The 19,851-nt window shown below is 32.9% G+C and overlaps 1 protein-coding gene across 2 annotated transcripts in view; it reads right to left on the bottom strand.

Moving 5' to 3' along the window:
• Positions 1–19,851, bottom strand: part of NKAIN2 (sodium/potassium transporting ATPase interacting 2) — a 999,851-nt gene that overhangs the window by 444,836 nt on the left and 535,164 nt on the right. For both annotated transcript variants that reach the window (XM_044249576.1, XM_044249582.1), the window contains exon 3: positions 9,665–9,745. In XM_044249576.1, the coding sequence (XP_044105511.1) occupies positions 9,665–9,745 (81 nt within the window). The remainder of the gene's footprint in view (positions 1–9,664; positions 9,746–19,851) is intronic.

A 19,851-nucleotide genomic window follows, 5' to 3' on the forward strand; every position in this document is an offset into this window, starting at 1 on the left:
GGAGTAGAAGGGAATGCTTCCAGGAGCTTTATCTGGTGGAGCTCGACAGTTACTGAAATCCAGTTTATTAGGATTTGAATTCATTCCAGTAAGCACTGTTCATATGTCTGTTGTTTCCCTTGGTCCTGGGATGAATAAAACATGATCCCTCCATTGAAGAAAGGATATTTAAGTAAACAATACATAGAAAGCACTGATAAGAGCAACTTGTTGCATTTGTTTATGATGTATCAAAGGCTTATTTATAAAGTTCTAAAACGCTCTTTAAAAAATAAAAAATAAAATGTTCTTAATTGATTTAATAATTCTTCACTATTATGTAGTAGCTCAGTGACAGACATTCTCCCAATTAATGTTGCGGACATATGGCCTTTTGGCAAATTAAAGTTTGGTAGGAAATAGAACTAAATATTATAATACAATGTTAAAAAAATTCATAATTATTCATAAAGTCATAGAGATATTTAGCATTTTTCTTTATTTTCATTTACCTTATTACATTTTAACTCAGTAATGTGTATAGGATTTGACAGTCTTACATAACTTTAATAAGCAATATTATGCTGGCTCTTAAGATAAGACAGGACGCATTCCCACTTTATTCTTTGAGAGAACTTGCATGAGATTGGTATTAGAAAATTCTTAAATGATTTTAAGAATTCACTATTAAAGCCATGTGGACATGAAGTGTTGCCCCTCCGAAATGTTTGAATTAATGATAGAATCTTTTTTGGGGGGGGAAATGATTCATTTTTTTTAATGGATAAGATTATTCAGGTGTTAAATTTATTTCAAGTTATATTTTCCAAAGAATTTGTCTTTTTCACCCTGATTGTCAAATTTATTGGCTTAATTTTGCTCATAATGTACTCTTATTTATAGAGCCCTTTGTGATATTAGCAAAATGTACTTTTACTTATTTTTTCCCTTTGATCCCTTTTGATAGATTTTTACAATTTTATTAATTTTTTTAAAGATCTTATTTATTTATTTGACAGAGAGAGATCACTCTCTCTGTTCAGGCTACCTGCTGAACAGACAGCCTAATGTGGGGCTTGACCCGAGGACTCTGAGATCATGACCTAAGCCGAAGGCAGAGGCTTAACTCACTGAGCCACCCAGGCACCCCAATTTTATTAATATTTTTTAAGAAACTAATTTGGTTTTATTGGTTTCTTTTTATGTTATAGAGACATTGAGCTCTGGTTTCTTCATTATTTCAAACCTACTTTTGAGGAGTTTCATTTACTGTTCCTTTACTGGTTCCTGGGTATGAAAACTTAGATCATTAATTTTTTAACATTTCTTCTCTTTTAACATCTCCCTGTAAGGGCAAATATTTTACTGTAATCACCACTTTAACTTTGTTGTCTCAGGTTTTTAGTTCAAAATATTTTCTAATCTCCATTCCAACCTACCGAATTTACTGGTTATTTAGAAGTGTACTACTGCTTAATTTCTAAGCAGTAGCAGATTTTCCAGCTTAACTACACATTGATCAGAGAATACTTGCTGGATAATTGCAAATAATTCTATATTTTGATTTTTCTATATTTTGACTCACTTTATAATTGAATATTCTTTGTGCCTTTGAAAATAATATGCATCCTTCTACACGGGTAGGTCTAAGTATTCTATATATGTTCATTAAATGTGTTAATTGTGTTGTATAGATATTCTATGCCCTTTCTGAATTTTGATCTGATCGATATATTCAGAGAGGAGTGTCAAAAACTTCCCACTGTGGGAGCACCTGGGTGGCTCAGTGGGTTAAAAACCTCCCACTGTGATTATAGATATGGTTATTTCTCCTTTTTTAAAAAATATTTTATTTATTTGATGGAAAGAGAGATCACAAGTAGGCAGAGAGGCAGGCAGAGAGAGAGAGGGAAGCTGACTCCCTGCTCAGCAGAGAGCCTGATGTTGGGCTCAATCCCAGGACCTTGAATTCATGACCTGAACCGAAGGCAGAAGCTTTAACCCACTGAGCCACCCAGGTGCCCCTGGATATTTCTCCTTTTAATTCTGTCCATATTTTTTTTATATTCTTTGCAGCTGTATTGTTTTATTCAGGCAATACTGACTATAATATCTTCATGTGGATTGGATTTTTTTTATCATTATAGGCATACCCTCTTTATCTTTACTGTTAATTCTGGCTTTAAACATTACTTCACCTGTTACTAGAATTGCATGATGTTTCGTGTGTGTTTACATAATATATATATTTGTATATACCATATACATATATATATATGTTCTACTTTTTCTTAATTTCAAATTTAAATCCTTATATTTAAGATGTATCTCATATATAACATAACATATAACATATATAACATATATTGGGTTTTGTGTCCTTATCCAGACTGATGGTCTTTGTCTTTTAAGTGAAGTATTTGGTTTTCACTTCATGTAATTATTGATATATCTGACATTATAACATCCATCTTGGTATTCGTTTTCTTCTTCACTTCTTTGTTTTTTGTTAGTTTTTCTCCTTTCTTAGATTCACTGGATTATTTAATTATTTCTATTACCCAATTTTTTCATCTATAGTTGGTTTTGGCAGTTTTGCTTTCTTTTAGTCATATGCCAGAAATTATTAATCCTTGATATATTATAATCTACTATAAATATTACCTTTTCCCTTTCCTTGCTAATATTAGAAACTTAGAACACTTTAACTCTTTCCTACCATTTGTGTTATTATTGTCATGCATTTTAGTTCTACATCCATTTAAATTCCAAGAGACTTTACTATTATGGTTTTGCATTTTTTTACTCACATATTTATCCTTTCCATTAACTTGTTTCCTGAAATTCTACTTTTCTCTCTGCCACTTTTTTATCCTTCTACACGAAGAAATCCTTTTAGCATTTCTTTTTAGATTCATTTTTTTAAAAAAAATTTATTTAAATTCCAGTTAATTAACATCCAGTGTAATGTTAGTTTCAGGTGTGCAATATATTGATTCAGCAGTTTCATACAACACCCTGTTTTCATCACAAGTACCCTCCTTGTATTTCTTTTAGTGCATGTTTACGGGTAGTGAATTATCTTAGTTCTTGTTGCCTGAAAATACTTTTACTTTACCATTATTGCTGAACCATATTTTTGCAGGGAATGAAGTTCTAGGTTGCTGCTTTTAAAGCACTTTAAATGTGTCATTCAATTGCCTTCTGGAGTCATTGTTTCTGTTGAAAGTTCAATTGTCAGTCGTTTTGTTGTTTCTTTAAAGGCAATGGGTCTTCATCTTTGATGGCTTTTAAGATTTTTCTCTTTGATTCTGATTTTCAACAGTGATCCTAGGCTATACCTGAATGTGGTTTTCTTGATATTTATTCTTCTTGAGATCTGAAAGTCTTCTTGATCTGCGAGCTTAGGTACTTAATCAGTTCTGAAAAATTCTCTGTCATTGTCTTTTCAGATATTTCTTCTGTCCAATTTTATCTCTCTTCTCTTTCTGGAAATTTAACATTTGTATACTGAGCCTATAGCTGAGCTCTATATTTTTCTGACATTCTTTTTATAGTTTTATTCTTTACTTTCCGTTTGTTAACTGTGCTTTGTTTTGGATATTTACTACTAACCTTGTCTTCAGTTCACCAGTCTTGTCCTCTAATATTTCAAGAACTCATATACCTAATGAGTTCTTGCTTTTAAATATTATATTTTTCAGTTCTGGAATTACCATTTGATTCTTTATATAGATTCTGACACTGTGACAGTAAATCCTTCATCTTTAAATATATTTTCTCTTCATTTGTAAATATATTATCTTTTAATAACATATAACATATGTTATTTTCTTCAACATATTGTTTTTTTAAAGTCCTTACCAGGTAATTAAAATACTTGCATCATCTGTTGTTCTGCCTCAATTGTCTGTTTTTTCTTCGCCTTCAGTAAGAGGTTCTCTCTTTTAGCATGTCTAGAATTGTCAGTGGCCTGATATTATGCACAAAAATAAACTGTAAAGACTAAGATAATGTTATCTTTGTCTTGAGGTATTTCCCTTTTTCCTCAACAAGACATGAAGGAATGGCTGATCAACTTATTTTAATGATGGACTATACTGAGTTGAGCCTGGATTTTAGCTCTGGAAATGTTTGTCATACCTCTCCTTTGCCCCTGGTTAACTCTACAAATTTTTCAAACATAAGTTGAGTTTATTCTGTATAGCCCCACTCTTATCTTCAATCTCCATTCTATAAGACTGCCCCCAATTTTTTACTCTGCTTTTAGTATTCCTATTTATGTTCTTAGTCTTACAGAAGTCACCAATTCCCCAAACAAAACAAAGCAAAAAAACAATTGTCCATGTCCTTGATGACCTTTCCCTAAAAGCTATCCTGATTTATACATACCCCAGAAACAGTCAGGTATGGATTGAAAGCCTGGATTCTTAGCTTTCTTCCCTCATCAGAATCAGCAAATGCCCCCAGAGTATAGTATATTTAAGAAATCAGCTCATTTCTTTGTGGTTATTTGTCTTTTCAGAATATCATTACTTCACTTCACAACTGTTTGTGAACTATTGGTGTCTGAAATTTATAATATATATGCACACATACACAGATACCATATATTTTTAAAAAGTCTATTTCTTGCTTCAACTCATAGTCAAACTATAAATATTTCTGTAGGCCCCTCTCTGCCAAGTTTAAAAAAAAATTTACTCATTTTTCAAAATATAATTTGCCATTTATTTTCTCCTCTGTGTCAGACGTGAATTAGGAAAGTTGGATTCTTTGGGAATAATGAAAAATCTTCTTGGACATGGTGAATTTACAGTGACAATGGAATTAACATGACACTATCAGAAAGTTAGAGATGTGGTGCTTTACTTAGCAACAAGGTCAGAACTGAAGATAGAAATTTGGCAGATATATGTGCAAATATGATAATTTAAACTATGACAGTAGATGGCATTTTCAAGTGAAAGAGTGGAGACAGAGAAGTAGAAAGGTTCAAGAACCATTTTCCTTGGAAAAGTAAGTGGAAAAAGTAAGCAAAGAGAACTGAGGAAGTAAGAAAACAGGCAGTGTAATTCAATATACTATTAAAGAAAACAAGAGAAGAGAGGCAGTGATGGTTTTACCAAAGAACAATTCATTAGTTTACTTCTATTTGGGGGACAAAATTGCATTATATTTAATTCTTAATAACATGTAGAAAATTTTTATTCTACATCCTAAAGCAAAATCTACTTTGATGATTGGGAAATGAAAATTTTCCCTATTAGTTTAGTAATAGTTAAGTGAAGCTTTCTTTGAGTATATGCATTTTACAGTAAGAAAAGCAAAATTTTAAAAAATCGAATCAATTTTCCTCTTTCTATTTGTTAAATTTAGTCTTAAATTATCAGAGGTGTTCTTTTTTATGACTAATTGCATAGATATTTTTACTTCTTGAAGAATAGCACTGATTCAATTAAAATGATTATAGCAGATTTCTCTCCATACCATCTTTTGTCTGTATGAAATCATAAAAGCAAAGTTTGATATAGGCACTGATTTCATTGAGCAGAAAATATCCAAATATCAGATACCTCTTTAAATGAATAATTTTTTTATAGAAGGAATAAAACTGGGATTGTTGCAATAGTATATATTTTTTTCTATAGTACTTGCATCTGGTTTTAAGGATTTACTTCCTGTTGCCTATAGTGTGTGATAGGTTTTATTTTCTTCCTGTCTCTTACACTTGCAGGAGTGCAATTTTATTCCACAAAGCTTAAATAGCTCATATTCTTTCATGGTTTTTTTTAATCTATCAAATTATTAAAATGAAAATTTATATCTAGATCTTAGAAGCAACTATCAAAATTATTAAAATATCACAGATTTCTAAAAGTTGCTATTAAAGATGTTCATTCTGAAACATACATATCACTAGGCATAACTAATTGCTTTAGGCTATGTTTAACTAGAGAAGTTTCTGATAATATAATGAAGCCTGAGAGATAAGTATCTGCATCCCGATTTTCAAAGGGTTAAACACAAACAAATTGGGCTGAATTAAGTGTAACTCAAACCCTTAGTTACTCCTTTAGGCTCTGTAAATTTATTTCTAAAGACAGGTGCATCATTCTCTAATGTCGCCCAATAAATTACAGAAGTAGAAACAAAGCACTCAAAAAAGTCATAAAAATAAAAGTGTTAGAATATAATTTCAGCTTCGGAATAATTTACAACTATATCACATCCAATAGAATACAGATTTTTACTGATAACCCGAAGACCACTATATATTTTCCATATACATATATTTTTTTTCACTATATATTTTCAAAACTTATTTCATAAATTTCATTTTCCCAGGTGCTGACCCTAATAGGCGAATTGCCTTATTACTTGTGTTTTCCTTCTAACTACTATGCATTTTGAAGTTCAAAATTACTACAGAATAAATAGCAGATCTCTTCTCTTTTCAAAATAAGTCAACTCATTTGAAAGTTAGGATTAATTCCCATTTCTCTCTATTTGATATGTGAGCAAGAAAATCACAACTGTCCAGAATAATACAATGCAACAATAAGAGTATTTACATGAGGAGTTCACGAAACTATTAATCCAATAATCCAAGTCACATTTAATGCTTAAAGGCAATTGCCAACAAAGTTCGCAGACACTTTGGATTACAAAGTAATGCCATCTCTGTTTTCTTAACAGAACATCTATTAAAATATCAACCCAGGAAATAACACACTGTAGGATGTTTGAGGATATTCAGCTATAACACTAGTATCTAAATCATTAATGTAAATAATGTAGAAATAATTATTATGCAATATAAATGTTTATTTATTGCTATCATATTAATACTGTCTTACATTAATTCCCATTATTTTGTCAAGTTCACTGAGAAAAAATTTTTAAAAAGCCGTTTCTCTGGTTGATTAGTTTTATTTTCCCTTAGGTCCATGAGAATAATAATTAAAATATACTAATGGATAGTTTCATAATAGTATTGGGTTTACACAGAATTTTTGATGAACAAAATATATTACCTATACAACTATAGGTAATAAGGAAACTGAAGATCAAACAGGTCAGGCCCATGTGTCAAATTATTGTGATTAAACCATTTAATCACTGAATGTATACATCGGGTTGGTAAATGACTCTAATCTCTCATTGCTCATGACTACATGGCATTTAGTTTAGCAGAAAAGACACTGTGGAAAATGACAACACAAAATTCTGAACTCTAATAAGTAATTAAAATTGCCTTAATAATTACTACTTTTTAATCACTTCTTGCCTATAATCATCATGAAGAAATCACCCATTTATGAAACATTTAATGGAAATAAACACACTTCTTTCATATATATAAAGACTACAGAAGTTCCTCCTTGATTCTATTTCCCAATATTTCTCCCTCAGCCTCAAACAAACTGGCCCACTTCTATGGCCAAGCTATTTTTATTTATTTTTTGGTGGAGTGAGGAAAAAACAGTTTATATTCTGTAATCTAAGTATTATCAACAGTTTCAGGAGTCCCATTTTTGAGTTTTCATATATCTGTATACTTTTCAATCACCATTGCTCCCTTCTGGCACTGCATTGCTTGGAGAATGTGAGGCAGTTGCAGAAGCTAAAGAATTAAATGGTATAAATACACCTTTCTCAAACCCATTGCGTAGAAAAGGGAGGAAAAAATCAGGTAGAGATAACTATATAACTTTGCCCTTTAAGGTTTTCCTTTAGATTATTTGTTAAAAGGAAATTATTAAATTTTCATGGGCTCTGCAGAGTCTTGCCTTGGTTTATAGGATAAAAAGGAAAAGGGAATATTAACTACTTCATTTCCAAGGCATAGATACGGCCTGCCTATGTGCATTGAAAGAATTCTTAGTCATTTGGGTTGCAAGAGCCTTGAATGATGATGTTCTAGGATGTGCCCTCACTGTGGATTCAATGCCCATGTCTGAGGTCAGGAGATCACAAGGCTTTATTCTGTGCCTGCAGTGATCACCTGGAGAAGTGAGTACAATTACAGAACATTTCTGCAGCTTGGCTCAAATCTCTCTCTCTCTCTCTCTCTCTCTCTATATATATATATATATATATATGACACTTATAAGCTCTGATCTGCTAGATTATTTTACTCAGCCAATATATCTGAATACATGCCTTCCAATTTTTAGGGTGATTATTTAAAATAAAAAATATCATTAAAAATCATTTAGTATAGAATTTCTTTGAACAAAGTGGATTATAGAGCAGCAGGGGTGTGTAAATTAGGTAAGGGATTCAGGTCTTGGGAAGCAGGTATGTTTTTCCGGTACAGAGGAAATGTGAGTTTTAAGCAGCTGTCTTGTCTGTGTCCTTCTTATAGTCAACCTGAACAATTTCTTTTCATTGGTCACGGCACCTCCGGGAAAGGATTGCCTGCTGCCAAGAGTGTGGAGGACAATGCCTGGCAAGAATCTCAGCAATGTCATCTACCGGCGCAGAGTTCTCAGAAGGCCACAGTGAGGATGTGCCCCAAATCCAATCATAAAACCACAGGTTCCAGAAGCTTTGGTTCTATCTCATGCGGTAATGTCACCTCTTATTTTACCCTTCATCATTTGCCATTCAGCCAAATAATCAAGATTATTTATACTTGATATTAAAGCCACATCACAGTTAAATAATAAACTTCCTTGAAAAAGCCGAGTGCTCTGTGCAGCTCCTGTATGCTAGATTATAAATGGGTATTAGCACTATCCCCATCACCCACCCTCTCAAATATAAAACCCTACAAGGATATTTCCTGGCAACTTTTTAGTTCTCTTTACCTTTCAAAGCAGGCTATCATCACTAGGTTTTAAAAATGTCCATATCTTTGCAGGGGTTTTCCTGCTCTAATAAGGAAAGGGTATAGAACATTTTTAAATCTGTCTTTAAAAGTTGATATGAAGGACAAGTTTGCAGTTCTTGCAAGTATCTTAAGCAGGATTTACTACTATCTCATTTGGCTTATTTGCTGGTAATTGCACTCCAAAAGAAGAAGGATGCTGGTTTTAGAGATCTAAAAACTATATTATTTCAATAGCAAAAGCATTCATGTTAGAAATATAATAGTAGTATACATATACAAGCAAACAAACACACATGAGGATAGCACAAAATAAAAAACATATGTGACGAAATAAGTATTTTAAGTCTTTCCTAGACTATGCATTCAATTAATCACATCCCTTATAAAATTGATAACAATTTTATTCAACTAAAATCCATTAATTGTTTGAACTACTGCATTGCTCTTTGGGTCCAAGCAGGAAAACCTTTAGGACAGTAATACACAAACTAAGTGATTTCAAAAACCTTCAAATTTTTCAAAATGAAAAAATTTTCAAAATGAAAATGTTCATATTCTGCTTCAGAAATCTCTCATCAGTCAATGTTTTAAAAAATACACAGGATGGTCACTGTAATAATCATTATTTCACACTAGTTTTGCTTACATTAATAAAAGCACATTTTTGTGATAAACTAAAACATATTTTTGATGGTAGAAAAGCAGATATTTGGATGAGGACATCTTTCAATTTACCTTCATCCGAGGTGGATCTAAGTGACAAGAGCAGGGTGAAACTCTGCCTTATTTAGGAAGAGGCTTGTTAACACACTACTGATGACTCAGGCAAATCAGATGGCAAATTACCTTTGAGAGGTCCCCAGCCTCCAAATAGAAGCAGATAACAAACACATTCCAGGTAACCCAGAGGACTAGCCAGACGGCATACTGTAGAAAAGCAAAAGAAAAATAACACAAAATTAATTTTGAATCAGCTGAGTAAGATTTAAATAGAACTCTAACTTTGGAACACCCGAATCTTAAGATTAGTGGATAATATTATATTGCTTCTAAGGAATAGGCTGAGGTATACGTTTTTCTCTCTGTTGATTTTTTTTTTTTTTTCCTCACTGTTATGGTCTCATTGTAGCCCAAACTTGCTTAGGGATAACTTTTAGGCTTTTATACAAAAGATACTGTTGCCCACATCTATGTTTTAAGGAGGGGTGATTATGTTTCCCAGATAGCTAACAAAACTGGATTTCCAACAAATTATCAAATAAAGATCATCCAAAAGAGGCTCATTATCTTCCTTTAGCAAAGTCAATCCCATGCTTGATAATATACAGACTTTCTCCAAGTTTTCTGGTGTCATCTTCAAATCAGTCCCCATGCCTCAGTCCCATCTAACCAGCTTTATTTCTTTAGTGTCTTCCTTTCCTGTATCTCTTCACCTTCTTTTATTCTCTCATGATCTCCCATTAGAGTGACTACAGATTTATTATGTCTGATTTTACACGGTTAGCGATTCAGTGTATTTTCATCACTGATGACAAATTTTTCTTGCCAACATATATTTCTCAGCATTTGGTCAACTAAACTATATTAGGTATAGAAGGCAACATGCTAGAAGCACATTGAGGGCACAAAGACCAAAGAGAAATTCTCCCTGAATTCAAGTCAAGTTATGAAGACAGATAAGTAAAGAAATTATTATACAAGAATAATAAAAAAATGTATAGTCTGAGCACAAAGAAAGAAGATGGGAGAAGTATATAAACGATCCTGAGAAAAAGTCCTACAAAACTTAACAGAAAAGATGAAATACCTCCCACAGAGGTGAAGCAAGCTATTTTGTAGACTTGACCAAATAAAAGTATGGAGGTTATAAGGGCTCTGATGGAAAGTGCTGGAAACGAAGGAAACATCAGGTATGAACTCTACAAAATAAGATAAGAGGATAACATGTCATTTCTCTGCTAAATAAATTTCAATGGTTCCCATCCTTTATATGGTGCGATCCAAAATTTTTATTTCATAGTTCAAGAACCTTGATGATCTTATACATGTTATTTTTTCAGACACACGTTTCAGTTCACCTCTTAAATCATTAGGGATTACAGGCACATCAGCTTACTTGCTGTTGAGTGGACACCAAAAGCTATTTCTTACTCCTGCTCCATTTTGTATATTACTCCTCTAACCTTTAAAAAGTTTTCTTTTCTCTATGTACTCCTTTTACCACCTATCAATATTTTGTTTTTCACCAAATTTCAATTTAAATATCGATTCTGTAGTGATAACCAATTGGAATTGATTTAGCCCAATGAGTGGTGCTTAGTGCTCCAATGAGATCTTGCCTTAATTTCATTTCAAATGTCTTATTTCTAATTATTGTATATTCCCCTCCAATGCCCAGTCATAAGCTCTCTTGAGAAAAGGAGATTTTTTAAATGTATGTTTATATCCCTAAATTGTTAACTTTGTACAAAACAGGCTTCAGAAAATATTTTGCAAATCAGTGAATCAATGAGGAATAATACAGAGAAAATTTCACTATTTTAGGATGGAGAACCCATTCTCCTGTCCCAGACCTGATTTTTTTTTTTTTAAGATTTTATTTATTTATTTGACAGAGAGAGAGAGAGGTCATAAGCAGGCAGAGAGGCAGGCAGAGAGAGAGAGGGAAGCAGGCTCCCTGCTGAGCAGAGAGCCCATGCAGGCTTAGATCCCAGGACCCTGAGATCATGACCTGAGATGAAGAGGCTTAACCCACCGAGGCACCCAGGCACCCCCAGACCTGGTTTTAATGAGAATACTCTGAACCCATATGTAGTGTAAGAATTGAGGGTCCTACATGATGAGTTTATGTAATACTAGATAGTGACTCAGCTGTTTTCCAGATGATAGATTTACCTTACTGCTGAATATGTATACTGCTCACTGAAAATAAAGTAAGAGCAATAAACTAAATGGTCCAAGACAAAAGAAATAGTTTGAGAGTCTGTATGAGGTGAGGGTTGGGGACTGGAAACAGAATCAGAAAGCTAGACAGATGGAGCAAGGAATGATAGTTATAAAAAAGAGATCCAATGAATATTTAAGTTTGCTCAATATTACAAAGTGCATATTCATTTTACAATATTAAAAAACTAAAAATCTAGACTTATGTGACTCTTTGATAGATTTGGATCTGTTTTAGAAATATAATGAAGAGTTGGGCCATACTTTAAAGGTAACAGGTTAAGAAAAAAAATGACAGTGTTTATAGTTTCCAGTAACTGGTTTAAGTGACTATAAAAAAAATAAAAGAGTGACTGACTGAAGTGTTATATCCTATCCTTTGTTCATGGTGCTACAATTTTCCCTCCTTATTTATAATGGGAAGACAAATAAGCGCTATTTTCTAAAAGTCAAAGTAGCAGAATTAGGGGCACCTGGGTAACTCCATGGCTAAGTGTCTGCCTTCTGCTCAGGCCATGATCCCAGGGTTTTGGGATCAATCCCTACATCGCATCAGGGCTCCCTGCTCAGTGGGGAGCCTGCTTCTCCCCCTCCCTCTGACTGCTACTCCCCGTGCTGTGTTCTCTTTCTCTGTCAAATAAGTAAATAAATAAATAAATAAAATCTTAAAAAAAAAAAAAGCCTAAGTAGCAGAATAAATAAAATATTTGGTAAGAACTGATGAGACATATATTGTATTACATATTTTAAATATTTCTGAAAAAAATTGTCATTGGTAGCCAGACATCCTGATGGGGCATTGAAGAATATCAATGCTGTAGCTTTTTGGTTTCACAATCAAAATTATTATCTTAAGCTCCTTAAATGCCGAAAAGGTTATCTGCATCCGTGAGGTATACATGTAATAGATACTACCTCAATATTATATATTGAATATACAATAAGAATTTGGACTTTTATCCAGACACATTTAGACATCACTTACACTTACTTACCTTAATGTGTATGTGCAGATCTAAATTACACTTAGCTTAGTTGGAAAAAAAAAGCTGAAAAATTTATGTTTCAGTCACCAAAATTAGTAATTTTATGAAGGATGGGTAAGACAGTGAGTTACAAGCAAATGAATAGCACACAGAGATTAGGAACTTGGGATCTAAGGTCAAGTTCTGTCACTTGGGAGCTCTGTGGCCATTTTCATGTCAGAGGGTCTCACTACACTTTTGTTTCCTCAAATATAAAACAGACTCAGTAATAGGAGCAAAAACACATAGTTTATATAAAAATGGAATGACAGACTTTGAAAATAGTCAATATTTGAGTTCTTAACTACCTGCTGCCATTTTATTATGATTATATCACCACTTCTTGTTTAAATAATATAGCAGTAATCCCGAATTTCTTATCTCCTTAGGATTCTAAAAATATATTTTTACATTAATGTAAAACATTCTTCTAATTGAACTTGCAATCTAGACCTATTTTCCTGAATGCCACATATTCTTCCCTAGAATGTTCTTTTTTGATATATTAATGCCAATATTGATAGATCAATGGCATTTTATGAAACAAATATTTCTTAATTTAATTTCATTAAAACTATAATTTATTATTTCTGACTTATCATCTTAAATAATTTTAAAGCATTCTATGCCTTGCTTTATGAGCTGCTTTTTTATTATACTTATTAATAATAATTTTTTAAAGAGTTATTTATTTGGCGGGGGAAGTGTAGGGGCAGAGGGAGACCGTGAGAGAGAGAATCTCAAGCTGACCCCTGCTGAGGATGGAATCTTACATGGGGCTTGATACTGGGACCCCGAGATCATAACCTGAACCAAAATCAAGAGTTGGATGCCTAACCGACTGAGCCACCTGGCACCCACTTTGTTCTTCTTTGTATCCCTTTTTCTCCCAGAGTAATTTAGAAGGATATGTCCAGAGGAAACATAACCAATATTCTTCCCATCTTTGAATTTGCTTGCATAATTTTCATTTCATCCTGTACTTCACTACAAACCAGTTGGCCTCATAATGGACTCTACATCATTAATATTTACAAAAAAGAATGATCATGTTTAGTGGTGTGATATCTTTAAAAAACACAGAAACCCACACTATGGTATAAGAGGTAATCCTTTTATTTCCCCAAAACAAGGCTTTATCCCATTTAACTTTAATCATTAACTTTTTCTCATTTAACTTCTATCCCCTTTTCTTCATTCTCCTCTTTTTATTTATTTTTCATACTTGGCTTCTCTCATTTTAGTAGGTGGCATTTGCCTAAATCAAATCATCCCCAAATGAATTTTGCCTAGTTTCTTAAATATAGCTTTTGCATTTCCTTGTAATCTGGCGTATGAGTGATTTTTTTTTTTTTTTTGGTCAATTAAACCCTATCTTTCACAGTAAAATCACGCATCATAATTATTAAAGAGTATGAATATCTGTACTAACCTCTTCCCAGTTGCTACAGCTACAGCTGATATGATATAATTGACAATTGCTCAGTTTGACTATAATTGAAAGCGATGCCCTGCCCAGGAGAGATAACCTAACAGCATAACAAAGTATCACACTTGCCAGATACCACCTTCCTTGTAGTTATCTGCTATAAAACTAATTTTTCTTGAGCCTCTCCTTTTTCTGTGAAAAAGAAATCTGGTATTTTATGTTTCAGGTTAAAAATACAAACAATGATGAGATAACTGTAGTGACAGAAAATCCCATTGTATGATGAAATTCATTCTTTAAGGGCTGATTTCCATAGCACTAAGTGGACCATTGGAGAGGCTGATTTAACTGGAGTCTCCAGCTAACTGGTAAGAATTATCAGCTAAAAGTAACTGAATCATCAAACTGTATTTGTGGCTCTAATGATGAAATCAAATTAGCTGTATAAGATAAAGGTTAGTTAAGGCTGTCAATCATGACAGGCCAAAATATTGGTCAGATCCAGAGACACGGTGCTATTACGTGCCGTGCTTACATAATAATTAGCAAAGTAGAGCCACAGACTAGAAGGCTGGTAAACATTTTACTGGAAAATAACAAGTCACATCTTAATGACACTGCTATTGCTTTTCTACCTCTCTCTCTTACAATAAAGCTTCCTAATTAAAGTCTGTATTTTTTGAATTATAAAGTATATTTTAACAGATACAAAACATGGGGATTTTAGCATTAGTTTTTTTCAAGTTTTCATGTACACATATACACAGATATAACTTCTTCACCCTTGTTTGATTTACATTCAATTTATAAATTAATTTTGAGGAAAACTGGAATCCTAATGGCCCTGTATTTGCAAAATAACTTTTTCTACAAAAATTCTGGAAAAGAGATTATTAAGACAGATGGATTTTCTTACTTTCTCACTAATTCACAATGATTCTAAAATCAATTTCAGGAGAAAAAGAGTTTCCCATTAAAGTAAGCATTCCTTGCTTTAATGGAATTTTAAAGGGGATTTAATTTATGATTTTTTTGGCTTTCTAATTTCTTATTGTTTTTTTCTTGTATGTCTGGGGAGAGTAAAACATATTAGAATAACATATTAGTAGATAATAATCCAATTTTTAAAGGAAATGTTTCTTTTATTTAGGCTTCTTTTTGATAGTAGATTTCTCATGCATAATGTTACTGGGTGAAATACTGAATAATAACTACATTCTAATTATATAATACATTCTTATACATTTCTAATTATGTTTCACTATAACTTACACTTTTCAAAGTGTTATGCATGAAAATAATTTTGCTTGGACCCTTGAAGAGCATCTTTCTTGCAAACTATTTCATTATTTTCTTTCTTTCCTCTGCCTTCCTTTCTTCCTTCACTGTATTCAGGTTATAGTTCGAATGTAAACTACAGAGACTATATCTTTTGTTTACCACAAAAATAGCTGATATAGTGTGCATGTGTGTATATATACACAAAGATATGAGGAGGGAGGGAGAAGAAGAGAAAGAGAGAATCCTCATGCAAACATATATAAATATATATGAATGAACTAAATTATATTAGTGACTTTCTCTTAAAAATTACAATTTAGAAAACTATTGTTCAGTAATATTACCATAACAATTAGAAGATGAAAGAGGGTAATGCAGTTCAGTCATTGGCCACAGGATGCCCGCAATACTTAATTAGAAAAGCAGTTAGGCCAGTGAATCAATTCACGTTTCTTAGCACCAGCTGGATGGAAGTGACTATAACAGATTCTTGCAGAATACAAGGATATAACTAAATCAATCCTCCAAAATGATTTTTATTTATCACTGATATGCAATTGATGTGATCTATAGGACTGTTTTCAGGAATGATCACTTTAAGTTTGAAGCAAAACTATCAGCTCACCAACATTACTGATATGGTGCCACTAACAGAAAAGGAATAATGTAATCCGTTCTAGTAAACTCTGTTAGGCGCATTCTTAAGAAGCATTATATTAGTAAATTATATCTTAAAAATAACTCCTTTTAGCAAGGTTTAGAATTATTAATAGCAAGGTGTTTTAATAAATATAAATGTATACTCATAAAACAAATATCCCTGGTCAAAATGGTTAGACTATACTCATTTTTTGTTCAAAGTTAATTACATTTAGCTTAATTTTATCATCTTCAACAGCAGTATCACTTAATCTACTCAGGCATTCTCATCAATTCCTCATCCATTGTTAGGATTTTAAAAAAGAGAGAGAGAGTAAAATGTCCCACAGAATCCTAATTCTTGATCATTTTATGACCAGGGACAGGCTGCATTATGATTTAGGTTCTGTTTCCTAACTCAAAAACGCTGTTGTATCTATGTTATGCTATAAAAACTTGTCCCTTAAGAGAAATACCTACATAGAAATACACTGTTATTATAACTTCTAGTTTGACTAGGCTCTGATCAGTTAATTAAACAGAACCAGAGAGAAATCCAATTCTAATCAGACATGTTGTAAATCAGAAAGAAAGACAGGTTTCTACCTTCTCATTTTTTACCAATGCTCTTATTATATGATTAAACTTCCTTATGATTTTATATTTACTTAGAAATTTTAAAGACTGCATAACTTTTAATTCATTTTAAGAAGTAAGATTTAGGGGCGCCTGGGTAGCTCAGTGGGTTAAAGCCTCTGCCTTCGGCTCAGGTCATGATCCCGGGGTTCTGGGATCAAGCCCCGCATTGGGCTCTCTGTTCAGAAGAGAGCCTGCTTCCTCCTCTCTCTCTTTGCCTGCCCCTCTGCCTGCTTGTGATCTCTCTCTCTCTCTCTCTGTCAAATAAATAAAGAAAATAAAATCTTTCAAAAAAAAAGAAGATTTATTATGCTTTTTTCCCAATTATAAGCAATTTCTTATTGTAGAAAATATTTAATATTTTGAAGATCAAAAAGAGAAATTTGGAAAATACCATACTTAGACATAATCACTGGTGTCACATATGTTTAAATTAAATAGGAAACTGGGTCTATATTTTTACTAGACTTTTTCCCACTTAATCAAAAAGTCACTTTGAGGATTCTGAAATACACATGTTAAACATGATAAACTATGTGTTATTCAACAATTCTCTATTAATTAATTTTTTGTGCTTTAAGCTTTTGTGCTTCTATTTTGATCAATTCCTATAAATTTGGATTTTCCTTAAAATGTTAGGTTTGGCATATAAATCATACCTGAAAATATTTTGCTTGTACAGACTATTTCTAGGACAGACTATAAATGTTAGAATATCCAATTGGCATTATTTTAATGAACATAAATACATGGCTATTAAATTTTATGCAACTCCAAATAAAAGCAGTATCCCCAAAGGTATTCTATTCTTCTTGAAGCAAAAAGTAGAAAGTAATTCCCTTTGATTGAAAAAAAGAAACCAATAATACTCATTTGGCATGAAGACATCTATATATGATGAATTTTAATTCATTGAAAATATTTCATACAAAGATATTTACAGCTCTACAGCCCTACAGCTCGGAGAATTCCTTTGAAAGGACTTTTGAAACTGAATTAAAATAAATGAAGCTATATAGGAACATTCTAATTGATGTATGCAAATAAGAGATTTGAACAGCTAGTATAACATAAAACTAGTGAGAAATTCCCAATCTACAATTTTAAAATCTGAAATTTGTACAGTTTAAGAATCAAACAGTGATTTTATTCATTGTTATTTATTTGTCAAGCAGGGTTTTTAGATGTTGATATGTAATTATAAAGTGATAAGTGGTGAGAAAAGAATCTTCCCTCAAGCTATTAAAAAGGCAATTTCTATTTCATTATCACATAATCATCAGCATTTGTGCTTAAAAGTCACACATAGGGCACCTGGGTGGCTCAGTGGGTTAAGCTTCTGTCTTTGGGTTGGGTCACGGTCTCAGGGTCCTGGGATTGAGCCCTGCATCGGGCTCTCTGCTAAGCAGGGAGCCTGCTTCCCCTTCTCTGTCTCCACCTGCCTCTCTACCTACTTATGATCTCTTTCTCACTGTCAAATAAATAAATAAAATCTTAAAAAAAAATTAAAAAGTGACATCAGTGGGACACTTGGATGGCTCAGTCCTTAAACCTCTGATTTTGGCTGAGGTCATGTTTCCAGGGTCCTGGGATTGAGCCCTGCATCAAGCCCCATATTGGGCCCCCTGCTCCACAGGAAGTCTGCTTCTCCCTCTCCCATTCCCGGTGCTTGTGTTCCCTCTCTTGCTGTGTTTCTCTCTGTCAAAAAAATTAAAAAAACAAACAAACAAAAAAACAACTTTTTTTTTTTTAAAGTGACGTGAAAAACAGTACTTTTGCTAGTCAGTAAATAATTAAAAGTTCAAATATACTGATCTCATTGGTTTTGGAAATCATAGTTAAATCTAAAAAAACTGGTTTTCCCTGTGTTGAAGTTTCTTGGACTAACCCAATAATACTTAAAGTATATGAAATTGCTTCTAGGTCTGGTGTTTGAATATCAAGTCAAGATGATATAATGTATTAAAAAAAACTAATATCATGTGAATTGGAAAATTGTTATACCATACAGTGTGTTACATGTATGGTATAATAATTTTCCCTGCTCCCCACATATAAAATAGCAGACTGAGAAGTGGCCCTCCCAAGGGTACTGACACCCTAATCTCTGGAACCCATTAATATCACTTTATGTAGCCAACAAAGAAGGAAGGAAGGAAGGACACAAGCAAGCAAGGAAGGAAGGAAAAAACAATAAAAGTTTTTGCAGATATTATTAAAAGCTTTTAAATGGGGAGACTATCTTGGATTACCTGGGTGGGACCAATGTAATCACATAAATGGACATTTTATGCACACAAATGGACAATGTGACTAGAAAAGAATGAGATTTGAAGGTGTCAGCCTTTAAGATTGTAGTGATGTGTCCACAAGCCAAGGAATCTTAGCAGCTACCAGAAGCTGGAAGAAGCAAGGATGTGATTTTCCCCTAGAGCCTCTGGAAGTAATGTGGGACCCAATTTAGGCTCAGCTATACTAATTTCAGACTTCTGGATTTCAGAACTAGGATAGAAGGAATTTCTGTTTTTTAAGCCACGAAGTTTGCGGTAATTTGTTACAGAAGCCACAGAAAGCTAATATATCCACCCAACTCTTCTGTTCTCCCAAATCTCCTTGTCAGTGAAATATAAACCTGGAGATTATAATGCCTAGTACGTGGAGATGTGCAATTACCTTCAAAACACTGAGGTCTACTCCCATTGGACAACTTTATCACTGCTTCAGAATCTTTCCATTGTTAATGCTTGAATGACATTCAGACAGAAATATTTTTTTAAACTTATTTGTCTTATGTAATTGCTGTGAAAATCGATAATAGAAAATGAGGTACTCTTGTTTTATGACTCTCAATCAGTTTTCAGTATATTTCCAATATTCTAACAATATAGGGTTGCTTTATTGTTTTCAGAACTTATTGCATCAAGTTCTAGGATGCAGAAATCAATAAATTTAGAGTCCTGAATATTGACAGACTTGTAAAAAAATGAGTTAAGTACCTGGAAAATATATAATTTCAAGTAATGTTTTATTGGAACTAACTTCAAAGGCAAGGAAGAAGAAAAGCAAGTGATAACCACTAT

Source organism: Neovison vison, chromosome 1, assembly GCF_020171115.1.
Source record: "Neovison vison isolate M4711 chromosome 1, ASM_NN_V1, whole genome shotgun sequence".
NCBI classification, from domain to species: Eukaryota; Metazoa; Chordata; class Mammalia; order Carnivora; family Mustelidae; genus Neogale; species Neogale vison.